Genomic DNA, 25,507 nt, shown 5'->3' on the forward strand with positions numbered 1-25,507 from the left:
TATATTGTGAGGTGTTCAGAATACACTGTAAATTAGTGGAAATGCTTGTTATTGAATGTTATTGAGGTTAATAATAGCCTAGGAGTGAAAATAAGCCCAAAAACTTGATTTTTAAACTTTTTATGTTTTTTTCAAAAAAAATCCGAATCCAATACCTTAAATCCGAACCGAGACCTTTCGTCAAGTGTTTTGCGAGACAAATCCGAACCTCAAAAATAACGAAAATCCGGATCCAAAACACAAAACACGAGACCTCAAAAGTCGCCGGTGCACATCCCTAGTATATAGCAGGGGCATCCTTATCATGATTTATGGAGGCTGTGATCTAAATCCCATATGTGCCCTTTGTATTGACATAGATTATACCGTCTTTTCTCACACATTTAATCCCTCTGCCATAGGCTTCTATAATGTGCTCCCTGGTATATTACATATATTAGTATATAATATGGTTAACATCACAAAATGCATATTGGATATATTGAAGCTTTGCAATGGACATTGATAAAATAATAACTGGGCACACATCGAGCTCTGGCTGCAGACGCTGAATCCATTCACTTCCATCTAATGAGTATAATAATATTCTAGATTCCTGAGGAAGGTTCATCAAGCCTGGGAAGCAGACGGGGGACCAGGAAGGCAGATAGACCCCTCCGGGGATCTATTTAAGTAATAGGAGCTTTATATATAATAATGCAGAGAGGAAAATCGCTGCTCTTTTATGTGGTAGCATACAATCATCACCTTGATTTTAATTACTCAGCAGTGGAAATAGGAGGTAATTATGGAGTAAAGTCATGGGTGCACCAGCCACCTACACATAGCGGAGGTAGCCATTTGTGAGAACGCAGCCTATCCATTCACTAGGAACCAGCGTCATAGTGCCTGGTGTAAGATCTGTACAGTACATAGAAAATATACCAAGGTCTCAGGATCTTGTCAGAACTGAAAATAACGGGAGATTGAGGTGAAACAATTGTTTTCAAAAGCAGACCGGACTTCCTGTATGTAACCCTACTGACACTACAGGCAGTTTGTTATAGATGGAATTGGTTGGTAACAATCGCTTGCATGTAGTTGCCTAGCAACTAACTAAGTATAAAGCCAAGCATCCTAATATTCAATGTATAATGTTCCAGTGCTGTTCGCCCACGCGGGGTTTCCCTTGGAGCAACGCGTGAGCGAGTTTTGACTAAAAGCGAGCCTCGAGGCCAGTTGCCTACTGGCTATAAAAATCGTGCTTGTACTAAAATATTTTAACACTAGTAAAATTAAGCATGTAACTTAGGGGAAGTAATAAATAAGGCAGAGTTGGTCTTAAAATGGGCGTCAATTACTCTTAAAAAAAAAAAAAGTGCACACAGAAACAGTATTGGCACTCACATGCAGAGCGGTTGTTCACTTTGTGGACATGAGCAGTGCAAATTTGCGCAATTTACTCTACGCAAATGACGCAACTTCCACTCTGCACCATGCCCATTGTTTCCAATGACCCCGTACCCAGTTCCGCTTGCGGTCCTCTTTATTCACCTGCGATCCCCATTTGACAGGTCGCTGGTATTTACTTAAGATTCATGCCCCAATACCCCTTTAAGTCATTTGTAACCATTTAACACATGCACAAATCTTTTGCCAAGTTTGAATGTAATATAAATCACAAGCTTATGTCGTAATCGTGAGTCCCACAGAATATAAGGTATCTCACAGCCGATTACCATGACTCACCTGTGATTAAGCAGGAGTTTCCTGACGTTTTGCCTGAAACAATTTATTACTATTGTCACAATATTGGAAACATAATTGAGAACAAAAACTCAACTATGTTCCTTCCATTCCTACATATTTTACAGTCCTGAGACAGAATCACTTTAGACTGCTACAAGTTCTGCAGGTAACATTGCAGTGCCTGGAGAGGCATTGTTTAACTTTACTTGAGACAATTGTAACAATAAGATAATTGTGTGCACCAGTCTATCAGCTTGCACTGTCTGCACAGTGATATAACTAAAACAATGCAATAAAACAATGTCACAGGCAACATTTGTGCAGCTCAAAGTGAAAGGAGCTGATGTCAGAGGGTTGTCAGGAGCCCTGTGGCGCCTCTCTGGCAGGCGTGGGGTTAATGATACCTGACTCAGGAAAGTGATCAGATCCCTGGGGCGCCCACAACCTGAGACTGCCAGGGAGGGGGCGGGGCCAGCCTCCTCCAGCCAATCAGCCGCTGGCTGGAGAGGCTGGATGAAATAGAGTGGGCGTGGCATGCAGTTGATTCATTAAAATGTGTCGGAGAGCGTGGGAACAGGGAGAGGATCTCTTCCCAGCAGTGTCTCGTACAAAAGAGACAGAGAGAAAGAGGAGGAGACCAGAGCTGCTAGGAAATAACAAGCAGGCAGAGAGGAGCAGTGACTTCAACAGCCATTGCTTCTCCTGTGTTAAAAAAAAAAAAGATTGCAAGCCTTTGGGACAAATAGTGAAGAGTACCTTAATTAGCATAGTTAAGGCTCTGCATATATTTTATATATATATATATATATATATATATATATATATATATATATATATATATAGCACCAAACGGGCAATTGCACTTCCATACATACAGGGGCTGGCTGGGCAGGTGGGCCTTTGCCCTATGGGCTGGCCCCATAATGTGCAGTATTGGTTTTGAGTCAATGGGCTACCTGCATTTATTTCCTTTCAAATGCTCCTAATAGACCCGAGCCGAGTCTCGCCCCCCCCCCCACCCCCCAAGCTAAAATTTGCCAGCCAACCCCTGCAAACATGTGTTTTGAGGTGCATTGCATTCGCTAGACGGTGAATGCAGCTTGAGTGAACCTTAAAATAATACTAAGCAGATGACTATGTGGTCTGCACTGTCAGTAACAAATGCCAGATGGAGGAATGCAACTTGCTCTATGTCTGGCAGGTGTTTGGAAAAAGCAGCATAGGCCATTTGTTCTTCATTGCGATCCACTGGTCGCTATTTTCGGGTCTGCTCAAGCTGCTTTCAGCGGATAGGAAATGCAGCACAGAGCACCGCACCGTGGGCAGGTATAAACACGAGTGTTTGCATATACGCACTATCTGCACACCTATAAATCAATAGTCACCCAAATATTCCAGTCTTGTGAGGTCAACAGTCAAGCACTCAATTAAAATTTCTGCTGAGAATTATAGGTTATTAGCATACAATAGTTTCATAATATGCATCTTGCAAAGTGTACGGAACAATACTGCAGAGGTGTAGAATGCCTTCAGTTGTCATAAGCTTCAGAGACAATTTCATATATATTTGCAGATATTAATAGTAGCTCTTTTAATACTCTGTTGTGTGATTCTGTAAGACTGAAATGCATTGCGACACAGACAGGAAAGTAGTCAATTATTTTTATAGAGTTAAAATAAGGTCAACACAGTAAGTTCGAGCGTTTGTGGTCACCCATGAGGTTACTTGTAATGTGCAGTCTCTCAGCGGTGGAAGGAGGCGAACATACTCGTTTCCTGACGAGCTCACTTCCACCGTGTTCCGATTAGGAAATCTCAGAGTACCCAGAAATCTCCCACACTGTAATCACCAGGGCTCGTTACTTAGAGGATATTATTCTGAGAGTCTGCCACATATCACCAAAGCTCCACCACTGGCAACAGAATATAACCCTTTCATCATCTACACACTGGATATTGTATGATTTAATCAGATGTCTAATGCTGCAGCAACTACAAGTCAGCTGTTTGTGTACTAGACAATTAAAATAATTTTTGCCACAAATGACTTTTTTACCTTTTTTATGACCTTTTGAATAGTAAGAATCAAATAATTTTACAACGTTTTCATCCACTTTTCATACGCTCTGCTACAATACATAAGGAAGGGAATTCTAAAGAGTGTTTCTTACTTTTCAAAATTCCAACTAAGGTATAGTTACCGCTGACTCTGCCAGTAAGGTCGAATACCCAATGGTGTTTGACATGCGGTGGTTAATAAGTGCTTGTACTTGTATTCAGGGGTCTGTGGACGGGCTCTTGACGTTAATGCGTTTGACTTGCATTGAAGGCGAAAAATGGACACACATCCCTATGCTTTATGGCGCTTGATAAAGATCCTTCATAGGATCGAAACAATTGTTGGGTACACTGTTGCTCACAATGTAATGTTATAATAAAGATACCTTTGTTATATTGAGTAATCGCTATCTGCACTGCCGCTTATTAGCCAGTCTGTTGGGAGTATCGCCATTCATGACGGCCAATGCGCCACAACTTACAAGAGTTTATTAATAACTTATGTATGGGGACTGACTTGCCTATGAAGAGTCTTTGATCTGCCAGGACTGAGCCTTCCAGCGGGTGACGCTCGGAACGAGCGGGGCTCTCCAAGGCTTTTTCCGTGGTCCCCCAATAGTTATAACAGAAATACATCTTCATGGTAATAGTTGGACAACGCTTTGCTAATTATTGGGTCACCATATGACCTTCATCCTACCTGCTCCTTAATCGAATAACTTCAGCCTCCATAGCCTCCAAGCCCTTTATTTACAAAACAGTCCCAAAATGAAATGTACAGTATAAAATATCAGTAATGCGTTCCGGCAGCGAATCACGACGTCCGTTTAAACATCGGCGTTGTCTGAAAAATGCTGCATACTCAAATTAATTGAAGTCAACTGCTTCAGCAACTAAAAAGAAGTTGGATACATTCTAAAAGTTTACAAATAATTAAAAAGCAGCAAAGAATAAAAAAAAAAAAAAGATTAAAAGCAAAGTACAGTATTCTCTGAGAAATAATTGCCATATTAGTTTTTGTAAATTAATTGCTGTCGTTGTCATCCACAGAACTAATCCCGTCCTCTTTCAGATAGGGATGATGGAAGTTGTACCACAACCCACATGGAATCAGAAAGTAGACTATAGATCTGGTACAGGTCCCTCTCTCATACACCTTGACCAGTAGAGTGGTAAAAGCTTTCTCCGTTGTCTTGCAGGACCTCCTTGAACTGGGCGATCACCCGTCCAAAGTGGGAACCCTCCCAGAAGACCTTGCCGCACTGGCTGCAGCAGAAGAAGAGGGGGACCTTGTCTAGGAGTCCTGGAGGGACGGAGTCCAACTGGAGCCGTGCCCCGCTGGGCAGCCTAAGAGAGTCTTTGGAGAGGCCCAAATCTTCCATCCATTGTAGATCTTGTCTATTGCATAACCATTCTGGTTTCTTGGCACGTGGAGATACCTGAGAATCTGTGCACAAAAACAAGGACACAAGCTTCCTTTTAAAAAACAAAAAGTGTCTAAAAAGCAACATACTCATAAAGAAAGTGGAAATAAAGTGGATGCATAGGCAAACATGTCATAAATGTGCTGCATAGAGAAGTGGGAGCTATGTAATGTACATAAGGACTTTCAAAGAGGTAATGTGTTAAGGTATAATTTACATTTTTCAATCAAGACATAGTCCTACCTCCCAGAGTTAAAGATGCAACATGTGGACAAAATAAGCCCCACCCTTGCACAACCAAACCCCACCCACGCCCACCCAAATGCCACCCACTCTTAATATACCACCTGGGGACAAAACTCTGTCCATTCTCAAGCAAAAAAACTCCCTTTCTGGCTCAATATTCAGGACTGTCCTATCAAAATCGGGACAGTTGGAGGTAGGTATAGTGGCCAACTGATTCCCAGGTTTTAAGCATGATATCCACATCTATGTTGGTTTTACAGCCCCCTCACCATACATTCTCTCTAACAACCTATACTGTTATTGATATACAGAGCATGTTGTTTTCTCCAGAGTATCACTGGAAAATGGGTAACATAATGGAAACATCTGATTGGCCGCTGGCGCTGTCACACAGACATAGCCCCACCTTTTCGCCAGGCATTGGTACAACATTTATAGGGCTGCATAAAAATTGGTTTTATTTTATAACAGCGATATAACTGGTTGCAGCTCAGCACTCGTCGTCTGATGGTCATCAGGAACATGTTTAAATAATTACTGTCTTGCTTCCCCCACATGGGACTAGTTAAATGTCCTGTTGTAAAAAAAAAGGAGCAGAAAAGAGAGACACGTGCGGACGCTCGCCGGACGCACTTATCTGAACGAGCCTGGATTGAAAGGGAGCAAAGGAAATGCATGATGGGAAGTGAGGTAAGATAGAGACACAGAATATATAGAAGTTGTAAGAGATGCATACATATATGTGGAGCATTTATTAACATGACTTAGTATTACTCCAATGATCTTGGCTAAAAATCTGAAGATATCCTGGATGTGTAGGATATGAAGGATAAATACGATAAGGGGCTCTGTCCCTAGTCAACACACACCTTAAAAATGCACTCAGTATTATATAAATACAAATATATTGAAGTACATAAAATATTACCTCTCCATTATAACCCTATATTCTCTTAGGGGTAGATGCATCAAACATTCTAAAGAGGAAAAGTGGAGGTGTTGCCCATAGCAACCAATCAGATCCTATCTATCAATTATTTAGTACATTCTATAAAATGAGAGCTAGAATCTGATTGGTTGCTATGGGCAACACCTCCACTTTTCAAATTATATAGTTTCCTTTTTAGTTTGAAACATCTACCCCTTAATCCGTCAAGAGCTGACATTCTGTAATTAACGTGCAAACGTTTTTCACCATCTTTTGCAATAGACTGGTAACAATTTTATTTAGCATGTTTAATAAATGTTCCTTATAGGAGACACACAGTGTACTTATGGGATATGTTTAAGTGAAATTCTAACTCCATTGAATTTTAAACAGTTAGGGGACGACGACACCGGGTACCTGCTCCAACTGTGCTCTTCTTCCCTCCACATACTGAAAGTGGCCATTTTGTGGGGCTGAACCAATTTTCTTGAGAGTGCAGCCTATAAATTCATTAGCACCTTTTTAAGGTGCCACTAGCCCTGAAATTAAAGTTATTTTACATAAAATGGATAATTTATCAGAATCAAAGATATTTTAAAGAAAGTTTAGATCACAGGGGGAGATTATTTGTTCCTATTCACCAAAGACTTCCTGACATTTCCATCAGCCCAAAATGGCCGCCGACGCCATCGCTAGTAATGCGATAGATAACGAGTTTGGATTACATCATACTTTACTACTTTTCATACTTTAATTCAGGAGATGGGGAAGTGTAGATATGAAAAGAAGAGGTGGACGTAACATGACAATGCCGTTCGCGTCATCAAATGGCCGGTTTAATGTGTATGACTGCTCTAGATTTGACAGAAATCTCTGCTCATTTTCCCTTGAACCCCATAGAGGTCCGAGGGAAAATGAGCAGAGATTTCTACCGTAACTGCTGCCAATGTGCGCGGTGCGATGTCCGCCCCCCTTAGTGTTCACTGAGGTGGGCGGAGCCTGATGACAAAATTTGCCTCATCACAGCACCCCCACATTGTAGTCAGGTAAACGTTCCTGCTGGGGAATTACTAAGTGCACAGTATTTTGTTCTCCCTATTGGCTCCGCCCACAAAATTGTTTCCTCCACTGTGCCTAGGCACCGTGTAAGTCCACCGCAAGTGCGAAATATGGCCACTCAAACTGACACTATGGGACTTATTTAACTTCTTCGCTGTTGAGGCATTTCTCACATATTTATTTAATGCCTGCTGATCAAACAAGGCTACCCCCAGCTTTCTAAGTGCAGCCAGGGATCGGGAGATAGACCATACTTACCAACTCTCCCTGAATGTCAGGGAGACTCCCTGAACTAGGGGTGATCTCCCTCACTCCCTGAAGAGTCTGGCATTCTCCCTGATGCTGAGCCAGTACAAGACGTGGTTGGCTTCGCCATCTGTGGCATGATGACACAGTTCAGAAATTGTGTCCTATGTCCATGTATTGATGCCTATGGAGGTGGCCATTTTCATGGAGACCAAGATTTAATCAAAGACTGACAGGTAAGACAACATGACTTCAGTAATGGAGACAGAAATGTAAAAGACACTTCAGTCTCTAGAGATTCATTCGCTGCTTTTCTTTAACGCATAGTTGCCTACTCTGGGAGACTTCCGGATTTCTGGGAGACCTCCTGGGCTCCTAGGAGAGCAGGGCAACCTCCCGGTTCTCGCCCCCGCAATAGATAAGTGGCGGGGGCTTAATGATACAAATATCGCGTCATCTTAGCCCTGCCCCATGCTGTTATTGGCCAAAATTGTCACATTCGGGGGGCAGGGCCAAAATGATGCGATTCATCAAGCCCCGCCCTCCCACCTCTCCCGGGATCTCCCTGAAGCCAACGAGGAAAAGTTGGCAAGTATGAGATAAAAGACCCACATGCTATTCCTGGCATTTCTCACAGACTTTAATGGACTCACACACTGCCACACGCACGTCTTTAATGGAGGAAAGATATCTTTACTCCGACAGAATCAGGAAACCCACAGAGCAAGGTGGGGTGGGGTGGGATCTGTGGGTTTTCTTAACCCCTTAAATGTAGAGGACGAGTGCGACTCGACCTTAGCACTTTAGGGGGTCGCGTAGAGGACGTTTCCCACTCGCCCCTAAGCACTCACGGGGTTAATAACAATTTGCAATGATCAATGCTGCGCTGTAACCAATTAGAGAGCGACGTTTAGCAGTCCAGTCTAGCGATACGAAGCCACATATGTACCGTGTACACGCGTTTTAGCACATAACCACCAGCGACAGCACAAGACGTCGGAAATAAAGGATCTGTTGATTCTCAGCTCACGCATTTAGTTATCACCTACATTAATACACCACCACCACCAGTTGCCCTCCCCTCCCTCGCTTTCCACTTAGCAAGAAAAACTTTGGGAAGAGAGCCAAGAGCAGAAAGTGTCACGCATTGTTGCCGGCTGCCCCATTGTGTCCCGACCTTTTGCACACCACAAGGAATGCCTGGTATTTCGATTTTCCTCCCCTTCCCCCTAAAGGCATCTCAGCCAGGATGGCCGTGAGCGAGCGAGTCAGCAGGACAAGATAGCAAAGGGTTACAATGAAAGAGACATTGTAATAAAGTGCACAGCATTTAATAGATTTCCTGGGACCCAGAGGTGAAGAATAGGTCACATGGAGGAATGGGGATTGCCAGACAGGGGGGAAGGGGGGCAATTATAGGACTATTTTAAGGACTTAAGGGAATATAGCAAAGAGTTAGTTGTAACAACTCTGTAACATTCACAGAAAGTAAAAGAACCCAACTTTTATTATGTTTTACTGTGATCACCCCACATTTCCGGAAATCCATTTATTGCAGCATATTTTATATTTACGTCAAACCACGTATACATTATTACTTGTCACCTATACACAGTGGAGGCAATTATATTCAGCCTATCAGTTCCCAAGGAACAAGTGACATCACGTAGGCAATACGTTTGACGATGGGGTAAGAGTCTGCCAAGTGGGTTCACTATGCATGGCTGCAGACCTAAACAGAGGTCACGTGTTACTTGTAAGTTACGTCAGGAGCACTACAGAGATTTGTTATTCGTCTGTGCTGTATCCCATTTTACTTATGGTAGAGGGAGGTTAGAGGCTAGCGCGCTTTCCTGGTTTATGTGAAGCGCGTAGGGTACACGTCCCCAGAATCCACATGTCTATTTGCTGATAAAGTATTATAAAAATATAAAAAAATGAATCATCATCACCATTTATTTATATAGCGCCACTAATTTCACAGCGCTGTACAGAGAACTCACTCACATCAGTCCCTGCCCCATTGGAGCTTACAGTCTAAATTCCCTAACATACACACACAGACAGACACAGACTAGGGTAAATTTGATAGCAGCCAAATAACCTACCAGTATGTTTTTGGAATGTGGGAGGAAACCGGAGCACCCGGAGGAAACCCACGCAAACACGGGGAGAACATACAAACTCCTCACAGATAAGGCCATAGTCAGGAATTGTACTCATGACCCCAGTGCTGTAAGGCAGAAGTACTAACCACTGAGCCACCGTAAACATGGCTACAGCTAGAAGGGAAACAAGATCAACAAAGCAACGATGAAAGACTTATCTGTTAAATAAAGCCCATCTTTAAGCTGCCCGCACATATTTCGATCAGGCCACATATATGATCATCAAACTGCACCAATTGTAACAAATGGATCACAATGCTTTGTCTTGCCGACTTCCATCTAGTTTGAGTGATGACCCCCCTCATACTTGCGGCAATCAGAGTAATTATTTGCTAAACTCCAAAACAAATCGGATTTAGATCGGTGTATAGACACACATGCTACAGGGGCCCTCCTTGCTTAATGTTTCACTGCTGTCTCCAGTCCTGACAGATTATTGTTGAATAGCATTCACTACTTACACTATTTCAAAAACAGTACATAAAAGGTAAATATAATAAATACAAAAAATAACAATAATAATAAAATCTACAGATAAAAACAAGAAACAAAAATGAAAGAGGCGACATGGATTTGCAGAGACTTGACGGACAAGTGAAGGTCGGATATGCTGGAATGACGCTGGATGTTTGAGGACCTGCCGATCTGTCTTAGATCCTTTTATCATTGGACATCAAAGGGGACCGGAGGAGAAAAGGTTAGTTCAAAGCGGGAACTCCTCAATGAGGGCTTCAAGTGGTCCCCACCCCCCAATCCCTCCAAAAGAATTCATTTGGATGCTGTGGATTCTTCTTTGGTTTAAAATGAGGATGTCACAGGGAAGGGGAGGTTAGGGTTGGGGGGGGGGGGGTTAACAGAATATCTGTGGGCAAGTGATCCAGCAGGAAGATGTGACTGTGGCGTGCCCTGCACATGTTATAGGAAACGGGGAATCAGGACGTGGGTTCTGCTGTGACCCGGGTCTTATTATCATCATCATCAAAGTTTATTTATAGGTCAGTATAATTTATTATTTCTAGTCATTATAAGAAATTACAAAAAAAAACAACAAATTTGACCACCGGAATTTCAGGGAGACTCCCAAATTCCAGGAAGGTCTCCAGCACTCCCGGGAGAGCAGGCCATCCTCCCGCCTCCTTCCTAGTGAGATGGGGGCCTCCATGACCCGATTCGGTGTGAAATTACAACACTGTGACGGGGGACAAAATTACACTATTGATGGCGCCCCGCCCCCTCCCCACAAAAAAAAGTTGGCTGGAAAATAACAAATCATACATAGAAACAGGACAAGGACATACATGATAGACAGAGAAGGTGCAGACAAGAGATTGTCGGTGTGAGCTTACAATCTAGAGGGAGAAGGGTTAGCCCCATAACAAACTTTGGGTAAGGGCCCAGCCATGCTGTTCTACCCTTCCTAGACAGTGGGGGGCCTATTCTGAGCATGTGAGAGTCTGGAATATGCACGAAAAAATTGCCGCCGCTCCACTCTGGTCTGTGTTTATGGGTCTATGAGGGGAAGACAGATTGTTAGCTCCGCTGGATCGACAACTAACATGCTGGAAGAAATGGCTCCCATTGTACAGTGCTATAAATATGTTGGCGGCATAATAGAAAGTTAAACCTATATGTGTGTCCCATATATAAGGTCACAAGGCCGTGTGCCAGGGTCAGATTGGAGAAGGGATGAGCAGTTAGCGTCATTTGTTTCTTTGAAATACATAACTTTCCCAAGACCTGTAAGAGCGGCCAACTGGGCTGGTCCTCACAGCGCGTTGTCACAATGCCAATTAGAGCAGGTTAATTGCCTATTTAACTGTTAATTAGAAATCTAGTTCCTTGGCTGTTTTGTAGGACTGACCTCAAAAAGACCTTATCAAACTATGCAAATCTCAGCACCATTTCCTCCCTCTAAGCAGCAGTACAGATAAAGTCTGACGTGACAGTAACCAAACTTTAAGGTTTGACAAGAACAACTATCAGAATGCAGCTATGTCTCTAGGCCAGGGCTTCTCACTGAACTCAAGTACAAGTTAAAACTTACATGGAACATATGTTGTCATGTTACCTCTCCTTGTCAAAACACAGTGGAGGAAAAAAAGAAAGAAAGAAATGGGAACGAATGAAATAAACAAAGACACTCTGGATGTAAAATATAGTAAATATACCCCTTAGTCTTTTGTGTATATGAAAAATGCCCCAACTCTCCCCCCCCCCCACATGAAAACCTTATTTCAAATATCTTTGGATCTGATCTAATTATTGATGTTATTGTGCCTCTTTGATATAGAATGCATTTTATGTTAGCAGTCCCCTAAAAAGTAACGCAATGATTTCACTAGTATCCAATGAACCCATAATTTAAAGTTTGTTATTTTTGAACAGCGCTGGCATGGGGTGTGTGCTTAGCGCTTCTGAAGAACTAGGCCGCCCCAAAACTCCTCCTGTGCCTAAAAACTCTTCTGCATTCACTGCCCACCACGGGGAGCGGGCACAGACCTCTAGACAGTGTTGCCAGTCTGGGTGACGGGACTGGAAAATACTGGGTGACGCCTCTACTGCGTTTAGGTGATAAAGAAACTTTACGGCTGGGAGGTTATAGGTAAAACTAGATGTTTTCACAATACTCACAAGGGGGTGTCTGCTTTGGATAAAGGATCTTTTCCATTCTCCTTAAGGGATAAGCAGATAGAGCACTATTTGGACACCACATAATCTTACCCTTTTAGGTCAACTCACAATTCGGTGTAGTTCCTCTAAAAGGAGGTGCAGGTTCCATTGCCAGGGCCCTAATGTGTGTCTGGGAGATGTAATGCAATGGACAAATTGTTGGACACTCTTCTCCTCCCCGATGGTGCAAATCTTTTCATCATACTGACCCCTTTAACCCTTGTACTTTACCCAACTCTGAATTGTACCTGTCAGGCATACAGCAAACTTGCCCAAGTCCGACCTTGCTGGACTCGACGAAAGAGCTTGGCATGGGGGGCTTAAAGCTCTAGGCAGGTTATTCTTATTAATCATTTTTATTTATAGGGCACCACAAAATGTCTGCAGCGCCTTAAGCTGGGTACACACTACAGAAATGTCAACCAACTTTTTATGCCGAGCGATTTTACATGCAATCGATGTTCCGATCGCTCGGTCCCTGGACTGCATACACACTAGCCTCGTTTAGGACGATAAAGGGAAGAGCGGACGTCCCTTTAGCGGCTTTTTACAGCCATGTTGTCGTGAGCAATGACTGTAATTTCATACTCACTGTTGTGGATCGGTCGGAAGTTTATACACACTACACAGCGGAAACGAGATTGGAACGAAAATATTAAACGGTACGGCCAACCAAATGAGGCGACAATCGTCCATTTGGGCAGACTTTCCACCATCGTGTCACTGCACACACTGACCCGACTTTTGAACGAGCGGTCGTATGTCGGCTGATTTAGCCGATTATTGGATAAAAACTGTTTAGTGTGTACCCAGCTTAACAGGGACAAACAATAGGACAGTACACAGTAAAACAGCACGGTACAATTAACAAACAACACTATAACTCAGGCAGCTAACAGCACAGCTAGAATGAAGGGTGAGGGATATTCAGCACAAGCTGGAAACCTGTTGCCAAGAGAGTAGGCGCAGCTAACAGTTTAAGAGCCACTAAAGGGTGCAGAGAAAATCAAGAGAGGAGTCAGTGGGCAGAAGTCCCAAGAGGGAGGTTGTCCCCTTGATCATTTTATTCACCTCAGTAGAGATCAATGCAAAACCTGGGCCAAGCTTCCCCTCTCGGTCTTGGGGTGGGTCAACCAGATAGATAGTAATCCTTCTTAAAATTCTGTACACGACACATCAGTCCCCCCATGTGGCTGCCTCAGATGTTATTAGAGGAGCTAAAGTCGCTGGGTCTCAGTGCGGGGAAGTAGTCGCGCCAAGCTTACACTGTCCCTCTTTCCGAAATTCTATGAATAAAAGAGTCCTCACTCACTCCCAAAAATCATTATTTGGCTTTTCAGCTTAGCCAGCTATCCCACTGGTTCCACTAGTAGGGAGGTCACAAATCTGGACTGATAACTTCTGACAATACGCGGCAGTGTATGAACTATATAAACAGTATCTGGTTCTCTACTTCCTACACTTCCGCTTCCTTGACTCAGGAAAGACAATGACACCAACCCCCGAACCAAAGAGAAGCCTCTTTGAAAGGGAAGATTTTATTGGGGGTAAGGTAGGGATGGAAAAGGGATAGAGTGGGGGAGAATATTTAAACTGGCTGTTAATAAAGTCACAACCTGTAATAGACAACGTTTAAATACAGTTTACAGCAAACAATTTATTTTCCTACAATTCAAATCTTACACTTTTGTAACAATCACTTTCAAATGAAACTAGTTGCTTTTCTGGTAAGTATCATATCTACTGTTCCGGGTCTGTAACTGTTCATAAAGTAATAAAATGTTTCTTTCTTGTTAAAATTATATAAACCTAATAAAAGCCTGCTCACTATAACCGGTGCTTTCGTGTTCCAAGTAGTCCCAGAACAATTAATGTCCCTGGGTGCAAGATAGAAAAGACTAAAACAGTTTTTTTTCATTATCAGTGTTTCTCTCTACTCTACCTCCCTTTACTAACCTCTATTAACCTCTGTAACACTCTATTTCTCCCCCAGTTTAAATCCTGGACTATCGTTTTGTCCCCTCATTTTCCTTCTTGGTCCCTCACACTACTTTTTTTTAACACTTTCTCCCCCTTTAACCTGCGTGCTGCTCCCCGTCTTTGACTCTCTTTGAGAGTAGGGAGGTTGGCTCTCTACACGATGAGCCATAACACAGACAAGAGCTTCAAAGCTTCCCCTGTGCCTGAAGCCACTATATTTACACAGAAATCTGGAATACCACCCTGAGGCAAGCACAGGGGGTGCGGTAGCAGACTACAAGGAACGTTGAGCCAGACAAGAATGACTAATATACACTCCTATGGGAGAATACCAACTTCCTAGCTATGCTCCCCTACCACACCTTGGCCTGGAAAGGGATTAGGATCGAACCTAAGTCAGCAGATCTCCAGTGGTGTTTTGGTAATTTGACAAGAGAATTCCGCGTTCTTCCGCACTTCATTTTCTTTTCAGTTACTCAACTTTTGCTCAATTTCCAGGTGTGTCTCCACAGATTGATGAATTTGAGGTTTCTATGTACAGATATATTGGCAACAGGTCTAAGCTCATTGCCAATCTGTATTCTCTTCACTTCCTCCGCTCAATTGGCATCTTCCGTGGACATGAGACCGATGGACAATTTGGAATTGAGAGGATGTACTTGAAGTCCTACATGCAGTCAAACCCTGCATTAGTGACAGGTCAAAAAAATCTACCCCACTGGAGAGAGGGGTAGATGATAGATGAGGAGTAGACTCATAGATGAATTCTGTCTGTCTAGACAAGTACAAGTCCTGCTCCGTGAACACTTTTACTTAGCTATTACACTTTGATAACTGCAGACACCTAGAACCCCGAATTTTGAATCAATGGTTTGTATTGGTAAATGCAGCCTTCCATAGAAGCAGATGATATATTTATATATAGAGGTTATACTGATAAATCATCATCATCATCTATCTATATAGCGCTACTAATTCCGCAGCGCTGTACAGAGAACTCACTCACATCAGCCCCTGCACCATTGGAGCTTACAGTCTAAATTCCCTAACACACACACATACATACACACACACACACAGACAGAGAGAGAGAGAGACTAGAGTCAATTTGAAAGCAGCCAATTAACCTACTAGTATGTTTTTGGAATGTGGGAGGAAACTATAACTCCCTCTATGCACAGGTATAGACATTACATATTTAGGTCTCAGCCAGTCAGGCATCACGAGGGCCTATGGGTGCAAATGTACGATGACTACACACACAGGACAAAAGAGACTTATATTCCTCATTTACCAGCAACTCGGATAATGATCTAATCAACATCACACACTGCAATATAGTGACAATTTTCCGATATTGCTGAGATATTGCAGAGGTTGTGGCCAGCATAAAGTGTTGGAGACATTTGCAGATATAAATCTGTTCGTCCTCTACTGACTGACCAGAAAGATCTCAGCCTCACTGGGGTCTGTTCCCAAACACAGGTTAATCAGGCTCAACCTCATACAACATGAATAGCCGGATACACATCACCAAACTAGTTCTGCAGTTTGGAAACTTGTTTTAAACAGAATCCCAAACTTCACTTTAATGTTCTTTCTATGTTTTATTGCTGCATTTAAAGGGTAACTCCAGCAAATTTTTACCCATCATCCACTATCCCCCAACACTGCGAGAGTCTGATGTAAGGAACCTCCATGATTCTGGTAAACTCACCAATGCCAACTCTTCTTGTCCTGTCATTGACAACTGGTAGAAGGGGACATCCAAACAATGCTGTGCCCGTTACTATCACAGTCTCTGACCTGACAGAGCCGTAGCTCCATCCAGTTAGCACTTGTGTTATAAGTGGATTCAGCCAATGACTGTAACTGTCTTTTATAGTCGGGTCTGTAAACCAAAATAAAATTCTAAAAAATAAATAAGTTGGGAACATATTACAAAGCTGGTGTAGGTAAAGTCTCATGAAGTCAACTTGAGTTTATATTAAGGCAAAACCAGGGGTAACACTGTGCACCAAGTTCATCAGATTAAAATGTCCTTTGATTTGTAAAGGGGCTTTGCACAATGTCATATCCATCAGGAAGTTGGAAGATTTCTCCGTCCCAAGTCAGTACCCAATAGGGCGCAGACTCATTGCATTGGAGCAATAGTTGGAATTGGCACTAACATTATTGCACGGTGCTGCGTTTGCATCATTTAAAAAATAAATGACTTAATATGACATTGAAACAGGATTACAAATGAGATGTCATATTCAGGACCACAAAATCCATAGTAATGCGTTTGCTATATATACAAACAAACCGAGTGATGTACAAGGCTTTTGGAAGCTGGCCGTTCTCTCTCTTTCATTGGATATTGTTACTCAGGCTTCCGAAACCTTATAAACAACTGTGGACATTTACGAAAACAGGAGGGGCACTGTAAATAATTAGACATTTACTTTCATTTGCAAGACTGTACTAGACAAATGAGTTGGTTACAGCATATCTTTGCACAGTTACTTACACACCAGTTTTTATAACTGTCCCCCCATATGTTAAAACAAAATAAAAATAAAAGTATAATAGTTTTTATATTATACACATTCCATCTATGAACTACTGAATAAAATGTACATGTCACCTACACAGGGCTATTTTGTGAACAGTACACTAGGAACTAATGCTTTCACAGAGAGTGAGGCACAAAGCACCTCATGCCTCAGCGATATTGACAGGCTGCATTACCATTTGCTAACAAAATGTCTGCCTCCATTGAGAGACCTTTAAAACCCCCCCCCCAAAAAAAAACAACTAAGTGTTGGGTGCTCTAAAAGTTGCTTTTACTCAATTATGGAAAATAATGCACAATTTTGCAATGTAATGCGTATTAGTTAGAGATGCTCACTGACCCCCGTGAACTGGTTTTGGATCTGTATTAGCTTCGTGTTTTAGTTTTGGCAAAACCGCCCTCGTGTGTTTTGGTTTTGGATTTTTTAGAAAAAAATCCTAAAATATGCTACAATCACATATTTTTGCTCTTTTTTTGTTCCTACATTATTATTAACCTCAATAACACTAATTTCAAGTCATTTGCAGTCAATTTTGACCACCTCACAGGTCACAATATTATTTTCATACAATTTCGGCCAAATATTGCAGCGACCTGGCTGGATGGTAAGCGACAGAGCAATGACTCAAACACACGGCAGTTCCTAGCACATCTAGGGCACATTGGCACACAGCAGTGGCAGAAAAGAAAAATGGGGGTCCGCCCGCTATGTTGGATCTTAAAAAAGAATCCAAGACTCGCGAGATCCGACGACGTCACAATGACGTTTTGCCTCGTTTTCCATTCCAAGGCGCGCAACAGTCAGTACTCGGATCCCCTAAGTTCGGGTGTGTTCGGTTCTCGAGGAACCGATCCGGAGCATCTCTGGTATTAGTTATACAGCACGTGCAGTATATAAATATTACACATACATGACAAAAAAACAACCTATACTTCTACTCTTTAGCCGGTCTTCCGGGGACATTGTACAGTGCGCTAGGCAGGAGGTCAGGTGACTTTTGCCTGCGTTCTCTTCTGATCACTTTACGTGCAGACGATGTGTTAGTATTCTAAATAAAGACTCTATTTTAGCCGCTGCCACGGTTGACAAAGTAAACACCAGAGCAGGCTAAAAGCAAATCCCAGAAAACTACTATAAATATAACACTGTTTTATAAATGTCCCTCGCTGTGTGTAAGTGATAGGACTGAAATGTGGCGAATTTCTCCCTGTGCTTGCGTGGGATCCCTCCGGCTTCCTCTAACGCTCCAAAGATAGACCGGCAGCTTAATCTGCCTCTGACAAAACAAACCCTAGTGTGTGTGTATGGTACTGAATTTAGATTGTAAGCTCCACTGCGGCAGGGACAGATGTGAATGATTAAAGACACTCTGTAAAACACGTAGGTGCTATATAAATGTTACTTCATAAATAACTGAGGTCGGAGGCCTTTGCGTGTAGTGAGAATATCACAGTTTCCCCTATAAACCAAACCCTTGAGTAGCTTAGATTGTACGCTCCTCTGAGCAGGGCCATCTCTCCTCCTGTTTCCACCACTTCTAACTCTGCTCTCCAGCTACTTTGCCCTCCTCCTCGAGGACCCTCCTTCCCCCGTCCCCTCTGGGGGTCTCCCTGTCTTCCGTGCCCTCCTTCTTGGGCTCCGTTGTTTGCCGATCCTCCCTCCCCCTTTCCTCGCCCTCTCTAGCTGTGCATTGAGCTTACTGAGTTACTGTGCTTACTGTTTACTGTACTGTGCTGTCTCACCTTGTATTGTAATTCGTTTTGTCCCTGTACGGCACCACGGACACCTTGTGGCGCCCTATAAATAAAAATTAATAATAATAATAATAAAATAGCTGTTGGGTCCACTGTAATTACGTCAGTTAAACTCCACAGCACATCGGTCTTTAGAATGGATCGAAGGTCAAACCAAAGCTTTATTACATCTCTTATCTGCCTTTTAAGCTGAAGGCTGGTGTTTCTTGAAGGAAATTGCCTGTTTTCACCTTGGCTGACGATAAGAGGCAATAAGGTAGAGAGTGCGGGAGAGGAGGGGAGTGAGTGATGGGAAACAGAAAAGAGAGAAAGAGACTTCTGAGGACACACCTTCACTTCCAGGGAAACGCCCAGCATTCTCACACTTTGCCTCACACAAGACAGAATAAACAGTATACAGAGAACATGGGGACAGGTATAATCACTGAGCACCCTTTCATGTCCTGCCAGGAGACCATGCTGCTTGGATTCGGCATTGAGAAGCTCCTAGTAATGAATCACCTGGTGTAATGTTTGCAAGGTCTCACGGGGCACCTACAGAAGACAATATTCCTGCACATACAATGGAACTGGCCTCACTGTAATTAAAAGGGGCAAGAGTATCATATATGCTCCATATTTGTTGCAGAAAAGTGTGTTGCCAACATTTCAAAAGAGTGGAATGTAAGAGAACGTTGATCGATATACATTGTATCGACTTAGAATGTTCAGCCGGGTTCACATTCCGATTAGGTCTCTACATTATGTAAATGCGACTTGTACCTTACACTTGCTTTGTACAGTGCTGAGGGAGAAGTAGACACATTCTAATCATTTTATATAAATTACGATTTTCTCCCAAGAGCACTCAAAGCACTTTATATCTGCAGATTCAGAAAACACATGACACACAATAAACATGCAAAGGATTAATAGAGTACAGAAGAGAGAGAGAGAGATAATCAGTTAGTGGTTTTTTTAATAAAATAATAGTTTTCATGAAACATGTAAGTCTTCTGTCGGATTTTGGAGATCTCTAGAGAAGGGGGACCCAAGGACTGTACGAGGAGGGGAGTTCCAGAGAGAAGGGGCCGTAAAGTTAAAAGCTCGAGCCCCTTATGAAGTATGGGAGATTCTAGGTACTGTTAGTGGTCCGACATCTGTGGATGGAAGTGGAAGAGTATAGGGAATCAGAAGATGCTTCAAGTACCCAGGACCCTAGTTGTGAAGGGCTATGAATGTCAATAAGGCAATCTTGAAACAGTTTTGCCATCTAACAGGCAGCCGGTGAAGGGAACGGAGGACAGGCGCTATGTGGAAGGAGCGGGGCTGGTTGGTTGACCTGGCTGTTGCCTTTTGTACCTGCTGCAAGCGTTGCAATTCTTTTTCAGGGAGACCCAGGTATAGTGTCTTGCAGTAGTCCAAGCCTGAGGACACAAATGCATGCTTAAGTGTAGTAAGATCTTCTGAGGGAATTAAATGCTTGATTCTGGCTATGTTCTTCAGATGAAAGGATGAAGATTTGATCATGGCTGAAATCTGATGTTTAAATGTCAAGCCACAATCAAGGACAACGCGAAGATTGCGCACTCGATCTACGTTTTGCAGCTCTGCACCCCCAAGCTCAAGCCCAGTTGGATGGCCCAGCTGCAGTCTTGTTGTCTGATGGTGGGATCCTATCGTAAGGACCTCTGTTTTATCAGGATTCAATCTCAGCCAACCGGCGCTCATCCATCCCTGGAGCTCAGCTAGACGGCCATTGAGGGTTGATATAGGGTTCATAGTACCTGAAGCAAAGGACAGGTACAGTTGAGTATCTCCTGTATAGTAGTGGTAGTCCAGGCCACGCTGTCTGATTATTTCAGCCAGTGGTAGCATGTATATTGCAAATAGTATGGGAGGTAGGATAGAGCCCTCGCAGTTGACAAGTTTTGTGCTGGGAACATTCAAATACTCTGATTGGCTATATATGTGTTCAGCCCAGTAAACATTCCTATGCTCCGATTGGCTATATGTCCAGCCCAGTAATCAGTCCTATACTCCGATTGGCTATATATCTGTCCAGCCCAGTAAACTGTCCTATGCTCCGATTGGCTATATGTCCAGCCCAGTAAACCGTCCTATGCTCCGATTGGCTATATATCTGTCCAGCCCAGTAAACTGTCCTATGCTCCGATTGGTCACAACTTGGTCTAGACTTTTCAATATTCTAATGTTTGATTGGCTACAGGTTTCATCCAACCCTATCCACTGTAATCACAGAGAACAAATAGCTAATACAACAAGTGCTCAAATCTCAAAACCCAAAATTAGAAATAAACTATCAAACAGAAAAGTCAAAACAGGGTATTACTCAATGGTGACATTGTGGCTGTGTGATACATTTACATGTGTTTCTTTTTATAATATTCACTTTGCTTCTCCCGAGGTGGAGAGGTCGGGTCTGCGTTCTACTCACCTTCTTCTACTCTGGAGTCCTCCAGGTAGTTATGGATTCTCATTAGATGCATCATCTTCTCCTGGGTAACATGCAGGTATTTGTCACAATTACACACCTGGAAACAAACAGAGATATGATTACTCACCGGCTCAGCAAGTTGGGAAGAAACTACAATATTGCTATTTATATTTATTATAATGAATTTATCCCTGCCCAACTGGGCGGATGTAATATGGTGCCCGGCGCACAGGACGGTAAGTGGCCCTGGGACTTAGATTATAAACTATAAATATTCATTTTTCTTTTGTTTTGATTATTAACTCACAACATACACAATTTAGTATAGATATAAAATACAGAAAGCAATCAAGACATAACCCCAAAGCTCACTTCTATAGAGATGAATTCATTACAATAGGGATGACATTTATTTATTTATTTTTCCCCGTTTTTTTTTTTTTTTTTTTTAAGGTGCCATTTCCGGACATCTCTGGTACAATGACTCCTCTTCAAAAGAACAAAACAAAAAACTCCACATCTTTCTCCGAATGTTTCACATATGTTCTATTGGGCAGCACGGTGGCTTAGTGGTTAGCACGGTGGCTCAGTGGTTTCCACTTCTGCCTCACAGCACTGGGGTCATGAGTTTGATTCCCAACCATGGCCTTATCTGTGTGGAGTTTGTATGTTCTCCCCGTGTTTGCGTGGGTTTGCTCCCACACTCCAGAAACATACTCGTAGGTTAATTGGCTGCTATCAAATTGACCCTGGTCTCTCTCTCGCTTTGTGTGTATATTAGGGAATTTAGACTGTAAGCTCCAATGGGGCAGGGACTGATGTGAGTGAGTTCTCTGTACAGCGCTGCGGAATCAGTGGCGCTATATAAATAAATGGTGATGATAATGACTCATTGTGGCTCGCCGCGATCTGGGGTAAAACAGGTGCCCGCAGGACAGCTAATCGGATACGGTCAGTCTTCCTAAACACACTCACCCCCTTGAAGCTTATCAGCTCGGCATTGAAATATCGCTGCTTGCCCTTGATTGCTCCAATTAGTGTGATTCAGCTGATTTCTCATCTCCTACACAATCTACTATAAGCACATAGATTTGTAGTAAGTGGTAACACTCGTTTTGTAAATAATTTTACTCTCAACATGAAGTCAAGATAAAGCTGCAATTTACTCCTAATTTCAAGTCAAGACTTATGATCTCTCTATTGGGATTTCTGTTATATGCAGGATCCCAGTGACTCATTTTTAATATCAAGTCAAGACCTATAAGGTCACTTATTGTATGTTTCACCACATGCAGGATTGCAGTGAATCATTACAGGTTGTTTTGTTTATTTCTATTGGTTATTGAGAGATTTTCTACAGTTCACAAGATATCTTCACCGTTTCAAGTTACATCTTTTTCAGCCTTGGTTTTTATTATGATACTGATTTTATATATGTTTCAGTATTATATTAAATTCTATTGTTTGTTAATTGTAAGCTCATTGTGTTCATATTACTACTTTTCATTCTTGGTGTGTCAGCATGGCCAAGCGATCTAAGGCGCTGGATTAAGGCTCCAGTCTCCACATCATCATCATCATTTATATAGCGCCAGCAGATTCCGTAGCGCTTCACAATTGGGAACAAGCATTAATAAAACAATACTGGGTAATACATACATACAGAGAGGTAAGAGGGCCCTGCCCGCAAGCTTACAATCTACAGAGGCGTGGATTCAAATCCCACTGCTGCCATGTAATTATTAATATTTTTTATATTATTTTGAGCCACCATCAGCGTCATTTTCCTTTTTTTGGTTACACAAAATACTACGTGGTTTATATAGCTCCCAACAGCTGCGATTTTGACTTATCTTAATCTGTTATCAGCTCTTCCATGTTGAATTATTCCAGTTAGGGTTTATGTACTAAATGTTTTATGATTACACATATATATTATATATATATATATATATATATATATATATATATATATATATATTTATACATATACACACATTTTCTTTGTGAGAGAAGTTATATTAGACATACGGTGCACCATAGGGTTTGAAAGTCCATTTTTATAGGTTATTAAATTGATCTAGAACTCATTCACAAATGTCCCCATAGCATTTTGACAATGTAACCACTAACATGATGGATAACAATACCAACGCTAAGGCTGAGTACACGCTACAGAAAATTTCTCCCGATGTGATATCATTAATGATTTTACCAACGACTGAAAGTCCCAATCAGCCGATTCATGAGTACACACTATACACGTTTTACCCTCAGACCTGTGCTCTTCATCTGTAATAACCATCCGCTTAAAAGATGGTGACTCTGCACACTGCATAGAGATCTATGGACACTGCCGGTCCTGAGTGCAGACACACTGCATAGAGATCTATGGACACTGCCGGTCCTGAGTGCAGACACACTGCATAGAGATCTATGGACACTGCCGGTCCTGAGTGCAGACACACTGCATAGAGATCTATGGACACTGCCGGTCCTGAGTGCAGACACACTGCATAGAGATCTATGGACACTGCCGGTCCTGAGTGCAGACACACTGCATAGAGATCTATGGACACTGCCGGTACTGAGTGCAGACACACTGCAGAATCAGCACGACATCGTTCCATCGTTGAACGAGATTTTTAGTCCGTTCAGAAAATCAAATGAAACAATATGACCTGCTATGGAACGATAATTGTTCATCGTTAGAGCGTACACACTAATACGATATTCGGCCTAGCGGTCGTTTATTGTGTGATTGGCTCGATAATCATCTGAAAACCCTGTAATATGTACCCAGCCTTATTCTGGCAATTGACGTAGACCTGCTTGCTGTATATTCGGTCTGTTTGGCAGTTGTTAAAGCTTTTATCGTAGTGATCTACTTATAAATTAGTTTTGTTGGTTTGTAGTATTCATGTCGTGGTATGGATCCATCATCACCATTTATTTATATAGCGCCACTAATTCCGCAGCACTGTACAGAGAACTCACTCACATCAGTCCCTGCCCCATTGGATCTTACAGTCTAAAATCCCTAACATACACACACGCATACACAGAGAGAGAGAGACTAAGGTCAATTTTGATAGAAGAATTACCCTATTAGTATGGTTTTGGAGTGTGGGAGGAAACCAGAGCACCCGGAGGAAACCCACGCAAACACGGGGAGAACATACAAACTCCACACAGATAAGGCCATGGTCGGGAATCGAACTCATTACTCGAGTGCTGTGAGGCAGAAGTGCTAACCACTAGGCCAATGTGCCGCCCATCGAACATAACGCATGAATGTATGTCAAATCACAGTCAGTACAAGCCCCTAGGTAACGCAGTTGTGACCTTATCAAGAGACCATGCCACAGTATTATGTGTGGTTACCCTAATAGGCAACGCTTGCTAACGAGCGGTCATCTACCCAATCACAAAAACACTCATTGGACAGTGAAACAGACACAGCTAGGGTGAGTTATTGAATCTTCTTACATGGGACTGAAGGGAGCTTTTGCATGTCTCAGAATATACCTTGTTCTGAGCGTAGGACTGGTTTGTGAAGGCTGACCTCTCTGTACTCCCGTATTATGGTTTGACTTTTGTGTACCTGTCTCTCTGGTTTACTGCCGCAGGTATGGCTTACTGGTGGTAACATTTACGCTCTCTATGGACCAAAAAAAAAAGCGTGAGAAGAGGAAACCAGAGGTAGCCCTACGGCCATGGATCCAGCTCAATAAGGAACAAAGGACTCAGGAAGAAAAACCAGTTCCTCCGCACAAGGTAGACGGGAGGGAGGAAGAGGAGAGTAGGGGGCTTCGCTGGCAGGCGAGGGTGTAAGTTACACGGAGGAATGCTAAGATCTGGAGGTCTGTTCCTCTCATTAGCAATCCCAAGGGCAGCAAAGACAATGGTCTGCAGAACAAGAAGTACTTAGGAATAATGACCATATCTGTTGGTATAATTCCAGGTGTGAAACTCCCGGCAGCTTGTGGCCACTTAAGTAGATTTATGTAGAGTCCAGCGACTCCGCAACACAACTTCATTCATAGAAAAAAACCTAAATCTTGTTATTCTCAGGAAACGATTGTGTATTAGACAAGTGCAAATAAACAAAGGAATATGACTTCAGGGGCAGAATGATGTATGTTTTACTGAACATTTAACAAAAATGAAAAAAACAAAACAAAAAAAAACCTTGCTTAGAAATAGGATGCATTATAGACTGACTGTCAGTAATGTAGAAGTGGAGCTTTA

The 25,507-nt window shown here is 42.5% G+C and overlaps 2 protein-coding genes across 5 annotated transcripts in view; one reads left to right on the forward strand and one right to left on the reverse strand.

The window, feature by feature from the left end:
• Nucleotides 1–4,517: 4,517 nt before the first annotated feature.
• EXD3 (exonuclease 3'-5' domain containing 3) overlaps nucleotides 4,518–25,507 on the reverse strand; it is a 160,120-nt gene continuing 139,130 nt past the window's right edge. For 3 of the 4 annotated variants that reach the window (XM_075185406.1, XM_075185407.1, XM_075185408.1), the window contains 2 exons: nucleotides 21,257–21,353; nucleotides 19,760–20,585 (listed from right to left, as the gene is read on the reverse strand). In XM_075185406.1, coding sequence (XP_075041507.1) covers nucleotides 20,017–20,585; nucleotides 21,257–21,353 — 666 coding nt within the window. In that variant the 3' untranslated portion in view covers nucleotides 19,760–20,016. Of the gene's footprint in view, nucleotides 5,234–19,759; nucleotides 20,586–21,256; nucleotides 21,354–25,507 lie in introns of those variants that run through there. The other variant, XM_075185409.1, reaches the window with a different exon arrangement.
• The window catches only part of NOXA1 (NADPH oxidase activator 1), a 192,403-nt gene continuing 175,156 nt past the window's right edge, over nucleotides 8,261–25,507 (forward strand). The window contains exon 1 of the mRNA XM_075185411.1: nucleotides 8,261–8,281. The gene's annotated coding sequence lies outside the window, so the exon portion shown is untranslated. The remainder of the gene's footprint in view (nucleotides 8,282–25,507) is intronic.

Source organism: Mixophyes fleayi, chromosome 9 (genome assembly GCF_038048845.1).
Source record: "Mixophyes fleayi isolate aMixFle1 chromosome 9, aMixFle1.hap1, whole genome shotgun sequence".
NCBI classification, from domain to species: domain Eukaryota; kingdom Metazoa; phylum Chordata; class Amphibia; order Anura; family Limnodynastidae; genus Mixophyes; species Mixophyes fleayi.